This window comes from Staurois parvus, unplaced genomic scaffold (genome assembly GCF_062004578.1).
Source record: "Staurois parvus isolate SC_StPar_1 unplaced genomic scaffold, SC_StPar_1.0 ptg000029l, whole genome shotgun sequence".
Classification (NCBI taxonomy): Eukaryota; Metazoa; Chordata; class Amphibia; order Anura; family Ranidae; genus Staurois; species Staurois parvus.
Window position 1 is genome coordinate 3406491 of NW_028317825.1, and position 22510 is coordinate 3429000.

Consider the following 22510-nt stretch of genomic DNA (forward strand, 5'->3'; position numbering starts at 1 on the left):
TCAGCTGAACGTGTTCTGTAATGTTGAAGACATTTCATAGCTTGCCAAAGCCTCTTCTTCAGTTCTGAAGAACAAAAGAACAGAAGAAGTGACTTGGACAACCTGCAAAATGTGATTAACTACTACTAGATAAAGCATGACCTGTACTGAGAACATTTATAGACACCTAAAAGTGATACTAAAGGCTCATATTTTTTCCTAAAATAAAAACGAGGTTTAAACTTACAGTACCTGCTCTGTTCTAAGATATTGCACCAAGCAGCTCCTTACCCCCCTCTTACGGAGCCCCCCACTGGTGATGTCTGATCCTCCTCTTCTATAGCATGCCCTGTGTGATGGGGTCACCTGTGCAGGCATGTTCCCAAGCCAGGCTGTGTGTGTCCATAGAGACACCCAGCACAACTTGGCCATGCCCCTGTTCCCGCCTCACAGAACTTGACTGACAGCAGCAAGAGCCAATGGTTCCCGCTGCTCTCAGTCTGTCCTGTGGGAGCAAGCAGAGAGACCAGCACTGCTGCAGATGGGCACAGTGCTGGACTGACAGAGGATTCAGGTAAATATTTTTTGGGGGGAGGGTGAGGGGCAGGAACAGCTAGTGGAAGTGCATTAAGGTAATAAACCTTTTGACTTTAGAACCACTTTAATTCAAATACCATGGAGAAGTAGATGATTTGTCCAACAGGATGGGAGGAGTGAAAGCTGTGGAACCATCCTGCTCTAGTTACATAATCCTGCCCATGATGTCAAGGAGACTTCATAGTTGTTAATCCTTTGATTCACATGGGTGAAGGTGTGGATGGTTGTCAAAACCTGAGCTAGAGATCTTTAAATGGCATTATACACTCACCTCCCACTTTATTAGGTACAGCTGTTCAATTGCCTGGTAACACAAATTGCTAATCAGCCATTCACATGGCAGCAACTCAATGCATTTAGGCATGTAGACATGGTGAAGATGACTTTCTGATGTTCACACCGAGCATCAGAATGGGGAAGAAAGGGTATTTAAGTGACTTTGAATGTGGCATGGTTGTTGGTGCCAGACGGGCTGGTCTCAATAACTGCTGATCTACTGAGAGTTTCACACACAACCATCTCTAGGGTTTACAGAGAATGGTCTGAAAAAGAGAAAATATCCTGTGAATGGCAGTTGTGTGGACAAAAATGTCTTGTTGATGTCAGAGGTCAGAGGAGAATGGGCAGACTGGTTGCTGCGACAATCAGATGGTATAGTCAGAATTTGGAGTAAACAACTTGAAAGCATGGATCCATCCTGCCTTGTTCAATGGTTCAGGCTGGTGGTGATGGCTTAATGGTGTGGGGAATATTTTTTTGGCACGCAAAGCGTACCTAATAAAGTGGCTGGTGAGTGTATATGAAAGACAGACGATGTGGAAGGCCCCCACCTCCAGTTCAATGATGCTTTACATTGCTTCACTGTGACAGAACTGACAAATCTCCCTTAGTAAATTTTTTTATTATTAAAATGTTTAGACAGCACCCTTGCTGAACATATACAGTGATAAAACCAGTGAATGGATAACCTTCCAAGATATTATCCATCAGTGCTGAATTATATGCTGGCCCTTACTAGTATATAATTAAATACTGAGATGCAAAGCTGACAATTAATCAATCATGTAAAGATATTATATTAAGAAACAAGCTATGTATGTAGCTTGGCGTGTTTGCATTAGGGCCTTTGTGTGTTTCCTAGTACAGTATCCATGTTTTTGAATTAATTTGGGAACACCAATGCAATTTATTAATCCTAAAACAGAGCACTAAAAGAAACCCCAGTTATTTGCAAATTCAAGCTGTTCTACAAAGACTGAACTAATGCACTATGCTGTATGTGCCCTACCAAAGCCCACCAATCCAGACATTTCAATAAGTTTTAAACATTTATGTAAAATCAGTTATATAGATACCTGCAACTATTCTTGTCAAATGGAATATCTTGTATTTATTGAGATGAAAAAAAAACTAAGCGTGCCATCTCCCCCAGACCTGCATCCTTCTGTTCACTGAATGCCAACCTGAAGGGAGACAACCCAACATATAAAGCATTCTCTGTGGCTTAGCCAAGATCTAGCAATATTCCTATGCAGGGAATGGCTCAGTCTTCAGCAAGTGAGTGTGAAGACTTGATGACCCCCTCTCAGCTTGGTACAAAGCCCAAAAGTCTGACAGGGGGATAACTTGGGGGAAAGGGCCAATATTTAATAGCTTTTTTTATTGCGACAACAAAACATTTATACAAGTATGTGTTTGTGCAGCTATAAACCATTTTGTTTATGAATGGGAAAATCTGAATAGGCAAGGCCAGTTTTATTGTGTCCTAAATAAGCACAAAAATATTGTCACTTTTAGAAATGAATAACATTTCATAGTGTTTGGCACTGGCTGGCAGGATTGTGAATGGTGTGTATGTGTCACCTAGGTTTCTCACATACACGTGGTGATGGGATATATGACAGATATAGAGAAAACAAACGTTTTGTGTTCTCAGATCTTATTAAATTCTATTCAAGAGCCTGGAGGATAAGTAAAGCTTTTACATAGTTACATAATTGAAAAAAGAAATCCAGTTCAACCAATAGAAAAATAAATTAATAAATAAACAGGAAATCTCCATTAACAGAATCCTATACCCACAATTTATCCAGAGGAAGGCAAAAAAGCCCTTGTAAGGCATGGTCCAATTTGTTTCAACAAGGAAAAAAAACCCTCCCTCATCCAATAAGACAATCAGATTGTCCATAGAACAATCTGATGTTATTAGTTCTATGCAGTTATATTGTATGAATTTAGGAATGCCTCCAGATTTTTTTAATTAATCAACCAAGATGGTTACAACTAGTTCCTGAGGGAGTCTATTCCTCATTTTCTACTACAGCCTTTTCATATGTGGAGTTAAAATCTCTTTTCCTCAATAGAGTGCCCCCTTGTTCTTTTAATGACCGTAAAGTGAATAATTTGTACCATGTTCACTAAATGGACCATTAATGTATTTATACTTGGTGAACGTAACCCCCTTTATTGCCTCTTTTCTTGGGAGAAAAAAATTCAGCACAGATACTTTTTCCTCATAGCTGAGCCTCCACTCTTAGGTCCACATCCTTCCAGGTAGCCAGATGTCATTATTACTCTCAGCCAGTGTTGCCAATCTACCAGACTGAAATTCACTAACAGAACACCCTAGATTTACAGGCACAATCAAGTTTATACTGGCGTTTCCAAAAATTAAAAAACTACAGTTTTAAGTGCAAATTTCAGTATTTAGGCTACAAACAAGTACAATATGCAAATAGCAATGTGATTTTGGTAGATATTAGTCAATGTAGTAAGTAAGCAGCTCAGGGACAGGACTCAGGAGGGCGCCACCTGAACACACTGTAGCAGGCACTAGGATGGTCTCGGCTGGCTCCAGACCAGAACTGCGCATGCACAGTTTAGAGCTGAGCGTCACAGCCATGGTGGTAACTGGCAACCTTTTCCTCTCACGTACTTTTACTGGCAGGAGAAAAGTGCCTGTTTTTTACTGGCTGCCAGCAAAAATACTGATGGTTAGCAACACTGTTCTCAGCTGTCCACAGCCCTTTTTATATGTGAGCAGACTGATGCTCAGGGCTCTCTCTTTCTCACTCTTTCTCTCTCTCTCTCTGCTGTGGAAGCCTGTTGGGAAAAGGCTGATTGCTAACAAAACACTAAAAAGGTTAATGTGCTGTTGATTTGTTTTGGGCCACCCATTAGGGGGTGTCCAGTTAGTCAGGAGATGACCTGAGTTTAATATGTGATTCAGACAAGCAGATGTTTTGTTTGTTTATGCAATGGTGGTGCCTTCTCCTCCCCTCTAAAGCACGCACACGTCACTCCCATACTTAAAAAACCCTCCGTGGACCCCACCAACCTGAACAACTTAAGACCCATCTCCCTGCTGCCATTCACCTCTAAACTCCTAGAACGCTTAGTCTACAAGCGTCTGAGCTCCCACCTCACTGACAACAACCTTCTGGACCCTTTACAGTCTGGCTTTCGCCCCCAACACTCCACTGAAACTGCCCTACTAAAACTCACTAATGATCTACTAACTGCTAAAACCAACGGCCACTATTCAGTATTCTTACTACTTGACCTCTCTGCGGTTTTTGACACGGTTGACCATCCCCTCCTCCTCATAAAACTACACTCTCTTGGCCTCAGAGACTCCACTCTCTCCTGGTTTTCCTCCTATCTATCGCAGCGCTCCTTCAGTGTTACCTATAACGCTGCCACCTCCTCTTCACTCCCTCTCTCTGTAGGGGTCCCTCAAGGTTCTGTCCTCGGACCCCTTCCCTTCTCCATCTACACCTCCTCCCTTGGTCAATTGATAAACTCCCACGGCTTCAATTACCATCTCTATGCTGATGACACACAAATCTATGTGTCTACCCTTCACCTCACCCCTTCAGTCTCCACTCGCATTGCTAGTGTACTAAGTGACATATCGGCTTGGATGTCACTCCACTTGCTCAATCTAAATCTTTCCAAAATTGAGCTCTTAGTATTCCCCCCAGCCCGTGCCACCTCCACTGACTTCACCATCAAGATCGATAACACAATCATCAGTCCATCCCCTCATGCCAGGGTACTGGGTGTAATCCTAGACTCCCATCTGTCCTTTCAGCCTCAGATCCAATCGCTGACAAAATCGTGTAGACTTCACCTCCGCAACATCTCCAAGATACGACCGTTCCTAACCCCAGAAACCACTAAGCAACTTACTCACTCCCTTGTTATATCTCGCCTTGACTATTGTAACTCCCTCCTCATTGGCCTACCTCATCGCAGGCTATCCCCACTTCAGTCTATCATGAATGCTGCTGCCAGACTCATCCCCATTACTAACTGTTCTGTATTTACCAACCCTCTCTGCCAATCCCTCCACTGGCTTCCAATTGCCCAACGGATAAAATTCAAAACACTAACACTGACGTATAAAGGCGTTCATAACACTGCCCCAAATTACATCTCCGGCCTTGTCTCTAAACATCACCCAAACCGTACTCTCTGCTCCTCGCAAGACCTCCTACTCTCTAGCACCCTTGTTTTCTCCTCCCATGCTCATCTCCAGGACTTCTCCAGAGCTTCCCCCATCCTCTGGAACTCCCTACCCCAATCTATCAGACTATCACCTACTCTGCTCACTTTTAGGCGATCACTGAAAACCTATCTCTTCAGGGAAGCCTATCCCGCCCTCTGCTAATACTGGAATCCTCTACTCTTCCAACCACTCCATCCCCCACAGTTATTACCTTTTGTACCACTAACCCCTCCCTCCTAGATTGTAAGCTCCAAGGAGCAGGGCCCTCAAATCCCTGTTGTATTGATCTGTATTGTTACTGTATTATCTCCCACTATAATGTAAAGCGCTGAGCAAACTGTTGGCGCTATATAAATCCTGTATAATAATAGACCTGCTGTACAAATCCCTTCTGCATTGAACTGTCCTTTCAATGGTTTTCCACCACCAATACCAATTGAGCCTTTTCCGCTACATAATTACATTTTAAGCATGTGACACCTTACTAATTAAATTCTTATCCTGCACTGCAGGTTTTGGTGCTGGTGCTTTGGGAGCTGGAGCTGGTGGCAAAGCTGGATATCCTACAGGAACTGGTATGTACTGGACAGAGCGTCTATTTGTTATGCCACAATTTCTCAAAGAGTGCCCTGTGTATGTTTGAAGCATTATAATTACCTGGAAATTAATCCACACTTATAGACTATGTAGTCTACATTGTTGACCTTATCTACAGAAATTGCTAGCTACCTGATTGTCCTAATCCAGTGGCTTCAAAAGGTCCTGAGTAAATCCAGCAATTATAGAGAATAGGCATTTGGACTTCATTTTAATTTAGTAGTTGACATAGTTGTTCTAGACCCGTGTATCAGAGTCTGTGACAGCTAGTCAAATAACTTTTTCAGAAGGTTTCCTTTGAACCCAGAATAAGAATTTGGCATGTACCTGTTGACATTCTAACCATGTTAAACTATCTTCTGAGTTCCTCTAAATGTATTCCTTTTCAAGAATACTCTATAATGAAAACTGCAACCACAGCTTGCATGGACATCATGTAGCCCGCCCTTTCCCTCCAGCAATGTTTTTATTATTGCCCAATGGGGCCATCCATCACATTTGCAAGCCAATAGAAAAAGTGCAGGTGGAGGGAATAGGTGAGTCACAAGGGAACCATGCAGGCTGTATACTTAGTTTATCATTATACAGCAGGTTGGGATTTCAGACTTCTGAGCCTGAATAGCAGAATACCCAAGCTGATTTCTGGATCAGCAGACAGTTAAAGGCAGTGAGATTAACTATATTTGAAAATAATTTTATGTAAAACACTCACCAATATATTCTTAAAATTTTAAAAAGCTATATATAATATAAAACAAGGGGTTTAAAATACAGTCCCAAACCAGAATATAATTATTCGACACAGAGCTGTTTATTTTTCATGTTGTGAGTTCAGACTATATAGTGGATTTTGAAATATACATTTGCGGGATAAACACAATAAAATGAACATAGATTTGGAGTTACTAGCATGCAATAATACAACAGGGGGAACTTGGGAAATTAATAACCTAATAAAAGGATCCAAAAGATTGTAAGCTCCAAGGAGCAGGGCCCTCCTGACCCTCTTGTATTGCACTGTATAGTTGCTGTATTGTCTCCCTTTATATTGTAAAGTGCTGAGCAAATATAAATACTGTATAATAATAAATATTAATAATACAAGTGATGTATGGCTCCCTGTAAAGGATTTTAGTTTGATGTCTCCAGTTGAAAAAAACAACATGCTCACTCTTCAAATCCTTTCCACCGCATTTCCAATCAAGTACAGTGTCTTGGTGTGTGGAAGTCCTCCCTGACCACCAATGTACTTTTGCCTTTTTTATAATGTATTCTTTATATACCATATCAACTTACATGGCAGTAAAGCCGCTTTAACAAAGCAGCGAGGATAGCGAGAGGAAGACAAGAGGGTGTGAGGGAAGGGAACAGGCATCTCAGCTCGTAATAGTGGAGTGTTACTAGCTTTAGCTCATATGTATTCATTATTTATAGCTTTTAAATATGGCTAAGGAGGTGAAAATTTAGCAAGGGGTACCTCCGACAAGATTGTGCCCACACAGGAAGCTCATAGCTAAGGTACCAGGTTATGTCATATTTCAGAAATATATATATATATACAGTATATACAATATGTGGCATACCAGGAATGATCTGATTGTAGCAAAGTACAGTGTATTTCCTGACAGCGTTCTGTTTTTGTTTAACCTCTAGTAACCATAGTAAGTACTCCCAAGTTAATTCGCAGTCATTTATATCATTTTGGGAGGCTCACTAACAGGTTTTCTTTATGCATGCAAATAAAGTAAACATATAGCATCTGTTTTGAATATTGCATGGGCCTTATGCTGAATAGCTAGGTTAAGAAAGTACATACATCATAGAGAAGGAAGGGGCTGCAGGGAGACAGCAGAATAAGTCAAACTTGGTGTACTTGTAGACAGGCTATAACTTATATTATTCTGTGTCCATCTTGGCTTGAAAACATTTTGGTGACCTGTATGATCCCAAATGTGTTCTTTTAAATGTGAATTAATTTCCTTTTCTCAGTTTTATCCTGTTATGGCAGGATCCCACCGTTAATGTGCAGAGTGACGTAATAAGAAACAGGTGTTCTGATGGCTGTAGAGCCTTGCCACGACTAACGATTTCCCTCTCTGTCTTTCCTGTGATTAGGAGTAGGCGCTCAGGCCGCAGCCGCTAAAGCTGCAGCTAAGGCTGGAAGATATGGTGGTGAGTCCCTCCATTTTCTATTGTTTTTTTTTTAATAATCTACTTTACCTGCACTAGGTTATACTTAAAGCTGGACTCCAGGCAAATATAAAAGACATAAAATCATTAAATGTACCTTTTCATACAAGTAGCATAAATACCTGAATTAGACATGTAAGAAGCCATTTAGATGTGCTGCATGCAAATTTATTAACAACAGGGGCGGACTGACCATTTGGAAACTCAGGCACTGCCTGAGGGCCCGGGGTCAGTAGGGGGCCCCATAAGATGCCCCTGGTACCTTTTTCATAGGCTTTTTTGAGTTTGGGCAAGGACACAGGGGCCCCATGATCCCCTATTGCCTGGGGGCCCCATGAGTTGTCAGTCCGCCCCTGATTAACAAAGAATATGTCTATAGAAAAAGGCAGCAGCGCGAGCAGAGGATGACCTCATTTGTCTGTATCTACTCTTTCACTGTCCAGACAGAAGGCTAGAGGTGGGGAGAGGACCCCACTGTACTCTTTAAAGCTAAACTAATCTTTAAAAAGAAAATTGTGAACAGGAAGGCTCTTTACTGTAGAAGAGATATGCTATGCAACTAAAAAATAAGCTAATAATAATAAATATCAAACAGCAGAAATATATTATACAATAAATAATAAAAGAAAGAAATACAAAAAACTTATATGTATTTCTTTCTTTTATTGTTTATTGTATAATTTATTTGCGCTGTTTGTTATTTTTTATTATTATTTTATTGGTGTTTACACTAATGAGCAGCAGCATTTATATAGGAATTACTTCACGATTTGTTTGGTGATTTTTTGTATACATAAAAACTAAGCTAAACTAATCTTTAAAAAAGAAAATTCTGAACAGGAAACCTCTCTACTGTAGAAGAGATATGATATGCAAGTAAAAACTTATCTTCCTGTTTGCAATCTTCTTTAGAATGTACACTGAGCTGGGCAAGAACAGCTCAGTGTGCATTTTCAGAACACTACAGTGCAGGAATAAATAAATGTTTATGCTCATGTGTGGGAGTTATAATATTCTGATCTGGTCAATCAAGATGGCTGAAGATCGTGAACGCTGAAGACAGGGTGAGGATGTCAATGATGGCAAGATGGAGGGAGGAGGTTAGTTTAATTCCACTTAAACTGTAAGTGGTGTCATTCACCTAGATGTGGGACTGTATAAATCTCAGGAATGCATGGACAGAAATATAATTCTTGGTAGGTAAAAGAGTCCAAACTCTATATATGTATGCATATCATATGTGGATTTAGTTGTTTGCCTGAAGTTAACTTTGACACCGTCATTTTCAGTCCCCTGCAAGCAAAAGTCATTAGCACTTGATTTTGGCATGTCTTACTGATTCCTTATATTAGGATTTTATCTAACAACTGCTTACTTTTAAATTAGATTACCATCCAAAACCTTTATTTTCAAATTTTATAGATTAGGGAAGGGCTAGAACTTCTCTTGGGTTTTCATTGCTCTTTCTACCCTTCTCTTCTAAGTCCAGGGCAGGAAATGAGAAGGATGTCCTCAATTTGAACACAGATAGGAATAAAATCGAATAAGGCAGGTCTAGAACCCATATCAAGTTGTTTTTGATTCTAGACCCCTATTTGGGAGATTTCCCTTCTCTTTCTATTGTGTCTCCAAGACAGGAAATTAGTAGAATATCTTCAATTTGAGCACAGATTGGAATAACATTACTTTTATAACAAGTAAATCAGGTTTCGAACCCCTTTTAAGTTGTTTTTGCTTAAAGCACCAAAATTCTGAGATTTTCCTTCTTTTCCTATTGTGTCACCAAAACAGGAGATGAGGAGAATGTCACCAACAAAGACAGGAATAAAAGAACTTTTATAAGTAGACTGGAAAAGAGTTGTCAGATTTTGTTGCCGCTTGTGTCCTTGCTCAGAAGATTTTCTTACTTCTTGTTGTGTTATTGGGACAGGTAGTGCTGGGAAGTATTGCCAGTGAGGACACTGGTGGCAATAAAAACCTAACCCTAAACTAAAAGAGGTAAAACATTTCAAATTAATGGCAAAGTCCTCAAAGAGCAGTAGATTTCTTGCAGGCTTTTATGGGAAACAAATAATCAAAATGATAAAAATAGAAAGACAAGGTGCAGGAAAGTTAGCATTAGAATAATGGACATGTACAATAATACAACTTACAAGAGGATTACCGCAGGTGATGCCTATACCAAGTCCTTCTAAGCCACTGGTCTGTTAAAGAGCTTCCACTTGTGACTTACGTCATGACCAAAGCTTCCCTGCTTGACACAAGTCGGAGCTCTAAATTAGACTTCTGGTTTAGAACCAGAACTCTATTGCAGAGCTCCAGCTTGTGGCAAGCACTACCTAAAGTACAGTACTTCATTTGTATATGGCTTTATTTTGTGTGTCCATCGGGGCTATTTACTAAAACTGGAGGGTGGAAATTCTGGTGCAACTCTGAATAGAAACCAATTAACTTCCAGTTGTATTGCCAAAGCTTAAATGAACAAGCTGAAGTTAGAAATTGATTGGCTACTATGCACATCTGCACCAGAATCTGAGTGCATTAGTTTTAGTATATCTACCCCCTTGTGTCTACAAAATATGGAATATCTACCTTTCTCTCATCATGATCTGCTTTGCAGTTTTATAATTTTGAGATGGCAAAGGTCTCTGTACTTTTAAAAAAGAGAACTGGGTCATTTATGTCAAGTCAACTGTATGACATAATGATTGCAGGCATATTGCATAAAACTGGTGGAAACAGAATAAAAGGGGGTTTATTATGGCAACCAAACACACATATTAACTCTAGAAAACAGTTTTTAAATGCGATCGGTTGCTTTGGGCAACATCAGCAAATCTCCTTTCCTCCAGTGAGACCCTATCAGTGAATGTTTACTTGAAAATAAGCAGGTGTTTTACAGTTCTGTCAACGTAGCCTTACCTGCACTGTTTTGTATCAAGATCATGTATAATAGCAACCATTATCCAAATCTATTGAAAGACGGGACTGTTTTTGTACCACATGTGGAAATTAACACCAGGCAGCTAAGCCTTTGAACAATCACAGCTAATACACAACATCTCTGATGTACAGATAATATAATCCTGTTTATGGATTTTTTAAGAGTTATGTAATAATATCTTGCAGGCAATATAACAAAAATATGGAAGTAACCTTAAATGTAGCACAAACCAAGCCTATAAAATAACGTTGTATCAGTTATGATCTAACTTGTTTATTTAGGCACACATAAAAACTAATAAGACCAGCTTTTTAGCACATTTGGCTGTTTGCTTTGCTTTGTTATATGGTTTTCATTGAATTTCTAAGACTATAAAAGACTATAAAAGGAAAAGTGCTGGTCCAGAATTTGGCTCTTGCTTTCAAAGGTCTAAAAAACAGACAAGTTTCATATTAGAAGCTACAATTTTCACTTTTGCCCATCTGGTTTGCCTAAACATGTAAACTGTATACAGTGCACCAAAGCCTGTTTTAAATTAATAGTGAACATGTCTTTTTGATCATGTGACCTCATACAGTAGCTGGAGTCGGAGGTATACCTGGTGTTGGACCTGGAGTTGGTGGCATCCCTGGTGCTGTGCCAGGTTTAGGTCCTGGAGGTGGAGCTATTCCTGGTGTCGTGCCTGGCCTTTATCCTGGAGCTGGGGGTGTTTTACCTGGGGGTGGAGCACTACCAGGAGCTGGTAATACTTAATTTAAAGATTACAAAAATTTTTAAAAAACTGAAATGTTTGGCTTTTAGAAAAATGATTATATTGCTTTTTTACAGGAATACCCCAACTTGGAGTTCAGCCTGGTGGCAAACCTCCTAAATATGGTAAGCCACTAGTACTATATTCTACAAATGTCATGGCTGTTCAAGTTGGTATTTCATCAGTGTCTGACTAATTTTACTGAAAGAGCCATTGGTGGACTGAATCCAAGTGGGCCACTATACCATGTGTCCATATATTCAAAAAACATATTTTTTTAGGCTTTCATTTTAACTGAATAATCATAATGCTATCAATATGTACCTACTGTTTCTTTAATTCTATTGTAGACAATTTTAACATTATTGTTATGTTACTATTATACTTCATCTGCCTCTAACTTATTATTATTACCATTTTAAGAATAATCCATCACAATATCTAGACCAGCCTTTCTCAACGAGGGTCCCATGAAATCCCAGGGTTCCTCTAGAGATTGCTAGGGGTTCCTTGAGCAGTGAGCACATTCTGCCTCTTAGATAAGTAACCGCTGACAAAAATGATCTTTTTAACAATCTGTGGGGAAGGGGGGGATCTTTCCAATGACCAAAAATGTAAGGGATATTCCTCCCAGTGACCCCCCCCATATGGAATAATAGTGAAGAAGGAGCTTCTGATGTCCAGGAGCACCTTGAACACAAGTTTGATGGTAAATTAGGAGGTGTTTATTATTGAGAATAGTGACAAGTACATGAAGGGCTTAAATCTACCATCAAACTTGCATTCTTTTGGACATTGGGCACTCCTTCTTTTCTATTATTCCAAGTCTACATGTGGAAACTACCTTAAGGCCATACCAGAAAGGCAGCAGCCCAAGTCCTAAGAGGGTTTTCCGCCAGTATCGATCATTGGACACAACCTAATGGAAGGACATCTCTCTACTCACCCACACATCCCTCAACCATGACCAGTGACTGATCCAGACAGTCCAGAATGGTCATCAGCACAAACACGATACAGTGACCAGCACAGTAATGTACAGTCAGCTGTAGATATAGTATTTTTTTAGCAGGGGTTACCTGAGCCTGGAAAGTTAGTTCAAGTGTTTCTCCATGTTAAAAAGGTTGCTAATAGCTGATTTAGACTGTGCACTTGTATTAATCAGTGTATCTCTCCTATAGTTTCTCTCTTATTGTTTGAAACTGCATTTACTGTTTTTGATATATCAATATATATATATGTGTGATATAAATGGTAAACATGTTATGAAGCCATATTTTATGTATTACCCACCATTGTATGGGTTTCTAATTCTGAAGAGCTACACTGCCGTTTATGGGACTTTTTTATCAATCAGTGAAAATAACAGTATTTTGCTTGATGTATTTATAATCTTATCTGGATAAATTGCATTTTAATATCTCATTCTACAAGAACTTTTTTTACTACACAAACAGAATATGTTAGTATGTTTGGATACATTTATAAATTACCCTAGCTTAGTGAGAAGTTTTATCCATCCTTAGCTGTTTTATTATAGGGAGGGAGTGTGAAGGAAACTCATAAACACATGACCATATCATATAATAAAGCAAAACATGGACTGTTCCTAGGACACGATAGGATCTACTTTTTTCAGTTGATTGCAGGACAGAAAATTAAAATGAAATCTGTTTGCTTGTACAGTACTGTGGAAACCCCTTTCTCTACTCCTCTTGTTATATATCAGTATGACTCATGTATAAAATACAGATTTAGCTGATGTAGCCTAGCTATCATATTTCCTTTATTCACATTGATGTTTCCACTTTAGTGGCATTCAATGTTAGTTCTAGTTAAAACACAAGTTTGCAGACTTTCTAAAATCTGTGGATCAGAGTGACATCTATAGGAGAAAAATATGTAATGCAGATTGGTCTCACTAAACCCCAGAAACAAAACACAATAAATGCATAACCTAACCTAAAAGGAGAAAAATCATATATTGCTGCTTACCAGTTCCTAGATGTGGCACCTGCATTAGTTTCCTTTTTACATGTTTTTTTTCCTTTATTTTCACCAGTTGATTCTGCCAAAAGACACACTTCGGTTTAATTTACTAAAACTGGAGAGTGCAACATCTGGTGCAGCTCTCCATAGAAACCAATCCGCATCCAGGTCTTTTTGTCAAAGCTTTATTAAACAAGCTGAATGGTTGCTATGCACAACTCTACCAGATTTTGCACTCTCCAGTTTTAGTAAATCAACCCCTTCCTATCCTAGGGTGACAGTACGCATCATTCTGTGTCTGTGGAGGAGTAGTGTTGTTACCCTAAGATGTTCTCCCAATTTTGACTACAAACACAGCCCTTTATCCTTATCGCCATTACTTAAAGGGGCATTGCTGTGTAGTTCACAGAAGGTGGCTGAGAATTCTGATTTCAGTTCAGTAATCAGGAAATGTATCAATAGGATCAGCAGGTGTTTTTCTGTAGTTGCAGAGAATGTACTAAGCCTTAAAAGAAGAATAAAGCTGCTTATAAGGATAGAATAACATTTGTGTTCTTAGGTTTACTTTGGTTATACTTTGAATAGAGATTTTACTAAATATTGTAGCTGCTTACCTTTAAAAACCAGGTACTTACCATAGATTCCACCTCTGTCATCCCACCCAACATGGCAGAAAAGGGAGCAGGTACTGACAAAAAATGGTACTTATCCCTCTTCCCCCCACCAAAAAAAGACTGCATCTCAATAAATGGCTGGGAGGGGGGAGAATCAGCAGCGCTTCACTTTTTAAGTGAAGTTCCGCTTTAACTGTAACTGCAAGGCTCAACTGTCCCATTCACCCAGCACCTTATGCCTGGGTTCACATATATGCATGTCGATATCGCGTTTTTGCATTGCATGTGTAAATAGGCTCAAGTTTTTAATGCAAATTTCCTCAGCCCAAAAAAGCTCTGTGATCCTCTCCTAGGCAAAAAGCCTTCCACTCCACTTCAATGCAAAACCACATCTCCTATGTAAAAACTAAGCTGTGAATCTTTCTTCCCACAAATGGCTTCAATTTTAAATCACATCACTGCAAACTCGCACTTGACCCCTTTTTCGCCTGCATACAAAACACACTGCGTTCTCATCGCATCTGTATGAACCGCCATTGTAGGAACTCATGTTATCTTCGTGATAGTGTGTGCATTGCAATGCAACACAACAGGGGAGAAATGTTACCAGCACACCAAAGTACTCCAGTATGGGTCCAAAGCTTTCGTAAGCAATCACATAGTTACAGCAAGAGTAACATTTTGGAGTCTTGCAGGACCCCTGCATCAGGCATGTGAATTGTGCATGAAATGCAACACAATCGCATATGTGTAAACTGGGGCTAAAACAAAACAAAAAAAAAAAGCCTTGAAAGGACCTGCAATAGACACACAATTTGGATTAAATAGAAATGAAAATTTTAACGAGAACAGAATTATTTGGAAAATAGGTCTCAGTGAAACAAGAATAGAGGATTCACAGTATAAATTATTTGCAGCATTTTTTCCATAATATAGTTTCCTTAAAAAACTACCTAAACCATATTTTCTGGAATTTATTTCTGCATTTTATTCCTATAGTGATAATTTTATTCCTACAGTGATAATGCATAAACTGTATGTTTCCATAGGTATTCCTGGCGTTGGTGGTATTCCTGGTGTTGGAGGTGTTCCTGGAGTAGGTGGCATACCAGGAGTAGGTGGCATACCAGGAGTAGGTGGCATACCAGGTGTTGGTGGCATTCCTGGAGTTGGTGGCATTCCTGGAGTTGGTGGCATTCCTGGAATTGGTGGCATTCCTGGAGTTGGTGGCATTCCCGGAGTTGGTGGTGTTCCTGGAGGTAAGTATTTAAATAGTAGTAGTACTAGTACTTTTTTTTTTTTTGCTTTTTCAATGCATACAGCAAGCAAATATAGACTTTTACATAGCCAATGCCACTCTAACCATGATGTGAGGATCTTGTCTCAGGTGATACATTTTAAGTTGAGACAAAGATACTACTTTTATCTTACCTGCTGGCCCCTCTCAACTTACAGGGTTGATTTACTAAAGAAGTAGAGGCTGTTCACCAAGCAAAGTAAGTTGTCCAGTTTAACTGCTTGCTACCCTCCCACATTACATGTACTGCTGGTGGGCTGCACAACCAAGCTGGGTGATGTTCCCGTAAATCACCGCCTGCCTTCTGGGTTTCAGGTGCCCATGCTAAACCATGCTGTGAATGGACACAGCATGAGTTTGTCAGCAGGTTTCAGACAATGATTTCAGCTGAAATCTTTTTATCGGCTGTGTCCAATCTATGGTAACAAACACAAAGAACTCTATGTAAGCAGAGCAGTGATCTGGCTGTTTCTACTCCCTGAAAAGTAGGGATAAAAAACAGCCAGATTTTTTAGTAAAAGCAGTACACATTACATACATTACACATTGTTAGGCACACCGTTAACTCGTTGAATGCCCTCCTAGATGTTAACTCCTTTTCAGCCAGTGTCATTAGTACAGCGTATAGTATTATATCTGATCACAATATTAGTGTCACTAACGACATCAATGTCAGTTAGTTAGTGTCCCTTCCAGCCTGTGTCTCTTAGTGCCAGATTTCCTGCCACACTATCACAGTCCTACTATAAGTCCGTGATCACCACCATTACCAGTACAGCGTCTATAACTGCAAAAAATCCAGTATATATACAATAGTTTGTAGACACCATAGATTTCACACAAACCAATTCATACACACTGATTGAGATTTTTTTTTTTCAACCAAAGACATGTACCAGAATATATTTTGACCTAAATTTATAAAGATATTTGATATGTTGTATTCCAGAAAATAGAACATGTTGGTGGAGGGTACAATTTTTGGTCTTTTTTTGCTTACACAATAAAAAATACAAAACCCAGTGATGATCAAATGCCACTAAAAAGCTCTATTTGTGTGAAAAAAAATTATATAAATTTAATTTTGGTACAGAGTTGCATGACCAAGCAATTGCTAGTTAAAGTAGCACAGGGATGAAAAGCAAAAAATACCCTGGTCATAAAGGGGCAAAAACCTTCCAGAGATCAAGTGGTTAAATGGGAATGATAATAAATAACACGAACTAGGGTTAAGTCACGCATGAGAGAAATGTAAAAAAAATGCTAGCACGTGATTGGTAGATTGAAGTGAATACAGTTTCATCTTATTTATTAGGCTCTCTGAACATTTAATTTGCAAAATTCACTTTGCTAAGTGAATAGTCTCTATTCCTTTATTAAACCATCCCCACTTCCTTTAATGCTGGCTTTATTACTAGTTGCAAAATAATTTTTTGCAAATGATGGCTGTTAACTAGAGTAAAAAACATAAGTATGGTAATGAAAATAAAGAAAAATGTGCTTGGCCAGGCTTGGCACTGGTTAGTTGATTACATTTTCTTTATCTACAAACTTTATCTACTTTTGGAATAATGTATGGAAACTGTGAAATAACAGTGACAGAAAAGTTAAGAGTAGATGCTAAGCAATCTACCAATCAAACATTATGGGGGAATGTGCCCAAACTGGATCAAACAGAATCTGGATCAGCTGTACATGGCAACCAATCAGCTCTTATTTTCAGTTTGTTCAGTTAAGTTTTGAAAATGAAAGCTTGAAGCTGATTGGTTGATATGTACAGATGATCCAGATTCTAGCTGCTCCAGTTTTAGTAAATTTCCCTAAATATGCAGTGGTGTATTTAAGTTTTGTGCTGCCCTAGGCAACACCAAAATTGGCCCCCCAACACCCTTCCACAGAAAAAGCCTGACACCAATCAACACCCCCCACCTGCAGTGAGAGCCTGTCATTGATCAAATTGACCCTTACCCACCCACCCAAGTTGAAATCATTAGACACTGTAATAATAATTTTAAAGCTTAAGCAATATATTATATATATCTTGTAAGTGTAGACTGTTTTGCTTAAAGTGCTAATCCTTTATTGTATATTTTGTTATTCAGGAATTGGTGTCAAACCACCGAAAACTGGAGGTGAGTTGCAATTACAGAAATGGTAGCTATGTATTTTTAAAGCTGAATTCTTGTATATTTATGTAGGTAAATTAACTGAATTATGTATTTGATGAGTGAAATCAAGATTTTTGGGCAAAATTTTGGAGAAATGCATTGCAGAAATGTTACCAAAGAGAATGGTCTGCTACTCCAGGAAAGCTGTCTTTCATTCTAGAAAAAATGTTTACTGAACCAAACTAGAATTTCATGTTGATCTCTTCTCTTCTGCAGTTGGATTAGGGATTGGTGGGCTTCCAGGTGGAGGTAGGTTTACGCCTTATGTTTCTGAACTTTTTACCTATAGTTTATTGTGTAACTACCTTTATTTTAGTCTTGAGAATAGTACATAAGATAAGATATTTGTAACTGGAGACTTGTCACTATTAAAAATATGTACTTAAAAACTATTGTGAAATTGTGAGTATTATGTATTAATTAAATGATACAGAGAGATAAAAGTGCTTGCTCCCCATTTGTGAATCACTGTGATCATCATCTTTATTTTATTGCATAGGAAATAGCATACATAGGGAGTTGTATGGTTTAATACCTTTCTTCCAGATGTCAGTAATTTCTGTGAATGGTAATAGATGAGCAGGTTTCTCCTTGAGAATGATAGGTAGAGTAATATCTAACCATCATTGAGCAAGTCTCCAGAATTTTGGGGCCTTCTGTAATACTAGCCTGACAATACTTTGATCCTCCTGTCTTCTACGTATATGGTTGAAGGATCAGGTGCAAGAGGAAAAATGTCCTTATGTGATTAAACCACCTTGTGATGATAATGATCATCTCATTTAGGGTTCTGCTCAAAATAAAGAAAATAAACTTTACCAGATAGTTTGAAGAATAAAGTATACGTGAACCCTCACCTTGTAAAACAACCCATTTCCTTTCAAATAGAAATAAAAAACAAAACATTTGTGCATAGATGTTAAAAAAAACATTATAAATACATTTTTTATTTTAAAGTGGTTTCATAATCTCTGTTCTCAGCTGCATAGAAGTTAGAGAGGTGGGGGTGGAAGAAAAGCAGTGCACTGTGAACTTCCCAGTGAATGGCAGTGCAGGGAGGGGGTTGTCAGCACAAGACTGACCATTGGAGTACAGGCAGGCTGTTCTCCCAGCACAGCCAGAAAACTGACCACTCTGAGATGGATGTGCTATCATGCCTAGAGTGGTTAGTTTGAAATAGGAAAACAGGGGTTCTGGAAGTGTACAGCAGACACATATCAGGAATATGAAACGTTGGGATATCATACTCTTTACTTCTACAAACATTAAAACTGTAGACTTGCTTTATTTAAGATGCAATGTACCCATGTACTTTTTAAAGTAGTTAATTGTCAACTTTATGTTTAATTTTTCTAATCTAGTAAGACTCTGCATTTCCATAGGGCTGATGTAAGATTTCAGCTCTACCTTTAGCAATCCTACTGCTGACAATTTGTCAAAATTAGTCAGCAGGCTGTCTGCTTGTCCATATGGAATCGTTCCCTCTGTAGCTGAGACAGCGAGAATCTGTTTCTGATAGTGATCGAGATTCAGCAGCATTCGAGCCAACAACAAAGTGACATCTTGATGCATCTGGCCACAGAGGAAGCAATTCCATAGGGATAGAAAGACAGCCTTTTTAGTGATCCTGCTGCTGGCAATTTGCCTGAAGCAAGAGAATCACCCATCTGACATCAGCTTAAGGTATATTGTTATACATTATCTTTGCTATTGATCTGCTGTACAACAACCACATTCCTAGTTTCATCACACATACTTTATTCTGTGTACACAAATAGCTTTTCTTTGTAATGACATCCTTTATTACATGTTTTTGTCTTCCAGTTGGAGCTGGTGGTCTTCCTGTTGGAGGTAGGCATTATGCTCTAAGTACTGCTTATTGTGAAATCAAATCAGCTGTATACGTTGTGCAATAATAGCAGCAATCTCATAGAGGAAAAATATTGGCTAAATATAGCTCCGTGTTGGTATTTGTCAGTTTAAGTGATTACATACACGATACTGATACAAGGATCCTGATCGGTAGGATTCTTATCCAATTTAGTCAAACTTAACATTGATTACCTTGAAGTTTGGCAGTGGCGTAAAGTGCCAGAGTCTGAATATATAAGGGTTTTAGAATAAAGTGGAGTAACAGATGTAAAGGAAAGCTTTCACAAAAAAGAAAGGTAGTAAGAGGTTTATTTGCTAAAACAGGAGAGTGTAAAATCTGGTGCAGCTCTGTATAGAAACCAATCAGCTTCTAGGCTTTATTGCCAAAGCTTAAAGTGCTTCTAAAGCCTTGAGGTTATTTACCTTAATGCATTCTATGCATCAAGGTAAAAAACCTTCTCTGCTACAGGATACCTTCAGCTCCCCCCCCCCCCCCCCTTATTCTCACCTGAGCCTTTTCCAATCTAGCGCAGTGCACGCCCATACCTGTCAATCAACTCTAGTGATGAGAGATCGGGGGGGTGGAGCCGAGTCCTGCTGTCTGTATCAATGGACACAGTAGTGGGGCTCGGGAACAAGCACGCACGAGTGCCCCCATGGGATGTGGCTTCCTGTGGGAGCACTGGATAGAGAGGAGGAGCCTGGAGTGCCAGCAGGTGACCCAAGAAGAGGAGGTTCAGGTCCGCTCTGTTCAACAGAGCAGGTAAGTATAGAGATGTTTGTTATTTAAAAAAAATGCCTTTACAATCGCTTTAATCAAACAAGCTGAAGTTAGAAGCTGATTGGCTACCATGCACAGCTGCACCAGATTCTGAGTGCACCAGTTTTAGTAAATCTCCCCTTACTTCTATTGACATCAAACAGGTTGCTATTTGCAGTAAGAATCCTTTCATCACTCTCAATCAATGCACTAAATCACCTTAGTCAGTCAATTGACTGACATGAATACTGCCAGAACCAGACATCACCCAGATCTTTCCTTAAGCAGCAGTCCATTACAGAAGTCTGTCTGCATGAATATGCTTTGTGATCGGCTGACACTTTTTTTTCTCATAAAAAATACCCATTAAAAACAGAACTGGGTGACCCCTGGTTCACATCTGTGTGGGTGGTGCCGCTGCGGAATCCGCACAAAAATCCGTGCAGCCGCACCAACCGCAAAGAGGAATGCGGACCCACGGGCGGGCGCCATTAATTCTAAAGAATATTGTGCTATACATTTGTTTTAACAGACATCCAGGTAGGTTTATGTTGTTGCAAAACACTTGTGACTTCTAGTTCCAACAGAGGCACCGCCATTGAGAAATGTTCATCGCTGTAAATTCTGTATACTGTAATATGGAGCAACTGAAATCACCAGACAGTCATTTAGTAAATAGTTTTTACTGGTCTCCCAAACACAAATAGCTTCCTTCAGCAAAAATAAAACAGTCCATAGTCCTTTTATACTAAATAACATAAAATGGCTCACCACCAGTATCTCAGTCCCACACTTGGGTTTAGGGGCACATTCACCGGATAGCCCACACTTTCTCACAGCTGTGGACTACTCCACTAAAGCTCTTAGACAGGTGCTGACTCCCTTCTTTGGCTTTTCAAGCATCCCTTGCAGGTGGGTTAACCCTTTCGGGACCAAAGTCCCAATTGCCAGAGTTTCTAGGCTCTTTCCTACCTACCCAAGGTCTCTCCAAGCTTCCAAATTCTGAGACCCAACTAAGGACTTACCAAGGGACCACAACCCAAATCTGGGGAAAAACAATACCTACAGATTTTCTGGGTGATGCAAAAGAACTACATTTCCAAGTGTAATTATCACTTAATGTGCCTTGATATGGTAACTGGGCCACTTGAATGCAACTCACACAAATAAGTAATTACATATTTTCTGTAGTTGAAAGTAGTAATGTCACTCATTGTTTTGTGTTACATAGCTGGAGGTGTTGGACCAGGTGGCCTGCCAATTGGAGGTGTGTATTTAATTTTACATGGTATATTTAGGAATACAATAAAAAGGTGTTTTGCATGGATTTATAGAATGTTACCCTTGTACTTTAACTAACACTCTCAGCAGTGGAAAAACACATTAAACATTATCATACATTCTGTCTTGGAGTGTATTAATAATATCATCTGTAAACCGTCTCTATAGGCTGATACATTTAGCCTAATAAATAGGCCTGAATTTAAGGAACAGCATCCAGAAAACCAAAATCTAGCACAGCAAGTCAACAGACTGTAAAACAGTGTCTAATTTTTTATTGTCTCATAAATATTAGAATTTTATCATTTCACCAAATGTACAATATTAATAGTGCCATACATAAACATAAATGTATATATAGCAACTAGAAATGAAACACAATGTGACGTGTTTATAATTTTTCTTCCATAGTTGGAGGAGTTGGACCAGGTGGCCTGCCAATTGGAGGTCTGTAATATTTTTAAACATTCTATTTATGTATTTAGATAGTAAGTGTTGTTTAACATAAAATTTTGAGTTTAGGTGAATCATTGATAGTATTTTAGAGCATTCCTGCAATAAAAAATTCTTAGTAGATGGGAAATTTTATTAAAGAAATCCTAACTTTAATGCATTAATATACTAATATCTCTGTGACTTGCTGCAGTTTGTTTAATAATTGTTTTTTCCTGTCAGGAATGACATTTTAGACTGCTGGGGCCCCGGATAGCGATGAAGGCTTAGATTCCCCTTTAGTCTTTTATCACTGTCTATGCTCCCACTTGAAAGATTTACCCTTTCTATTTGACCAGGTGACCATTATTACTGGGATTAAAAGTGAATGAAAATTCAAAAATTTAAATGGCTAGAACAGGAATAGATGGGAAGTGTTCCAGTGGGAATACTTGCTCCAGGGATAACTATCTAAGAGGATATTTCCTTCATTATGGAGAAATTACCCTTTCTTCCTGCTGCGTCTACA

General features: G+C 39.1%; 1 protein-coding gene across 6 annotated transcripts in view; it reads left to right on the plus strand.

The window, feature by feature from the left end:
- ELN (elastin) overlaps positions 1-22510 on the plus strand; it is a 157480-nt gene that overhangs the window by 104048 nt on the left and 30922 nt on the right. For all 6 annotated transcript variants that reach the window (XM_089657245.1, XM_089657265.1, XM_089657271.1 and 3 more), the window contains 10 exons: positions 5599-5661; positions 7799-7855; positions 11395-11559; positions 11646-11693; positions 15221-15430; positions 17571-17600; positions 17853-17885; positions 19461-19487; positions 21500-21535; positions 21961-21996. In XM_089657245.1, coding sequence (XP_089513371.1) covers positions 5599-5661; positions 7799-7855; positions 11395-11559; positions 11646-11693; positions 15221-15430; positions 17571-17600; positions 17853-17885; positions 19461-19487; positions 21500-21535; positions 21961-21996 — 705 coding nt within the window. The remainder of the gene's footprint in view (positions 1-5598; positions 5662-7798; positions 7856-11394; positions 11560-11645; positions 11694-15220; positions 15431-17570; positions 17601-17852; positions 17886-19460; positions 19488-21499; positions 21536-21960; positions 21997-22510) is intronic.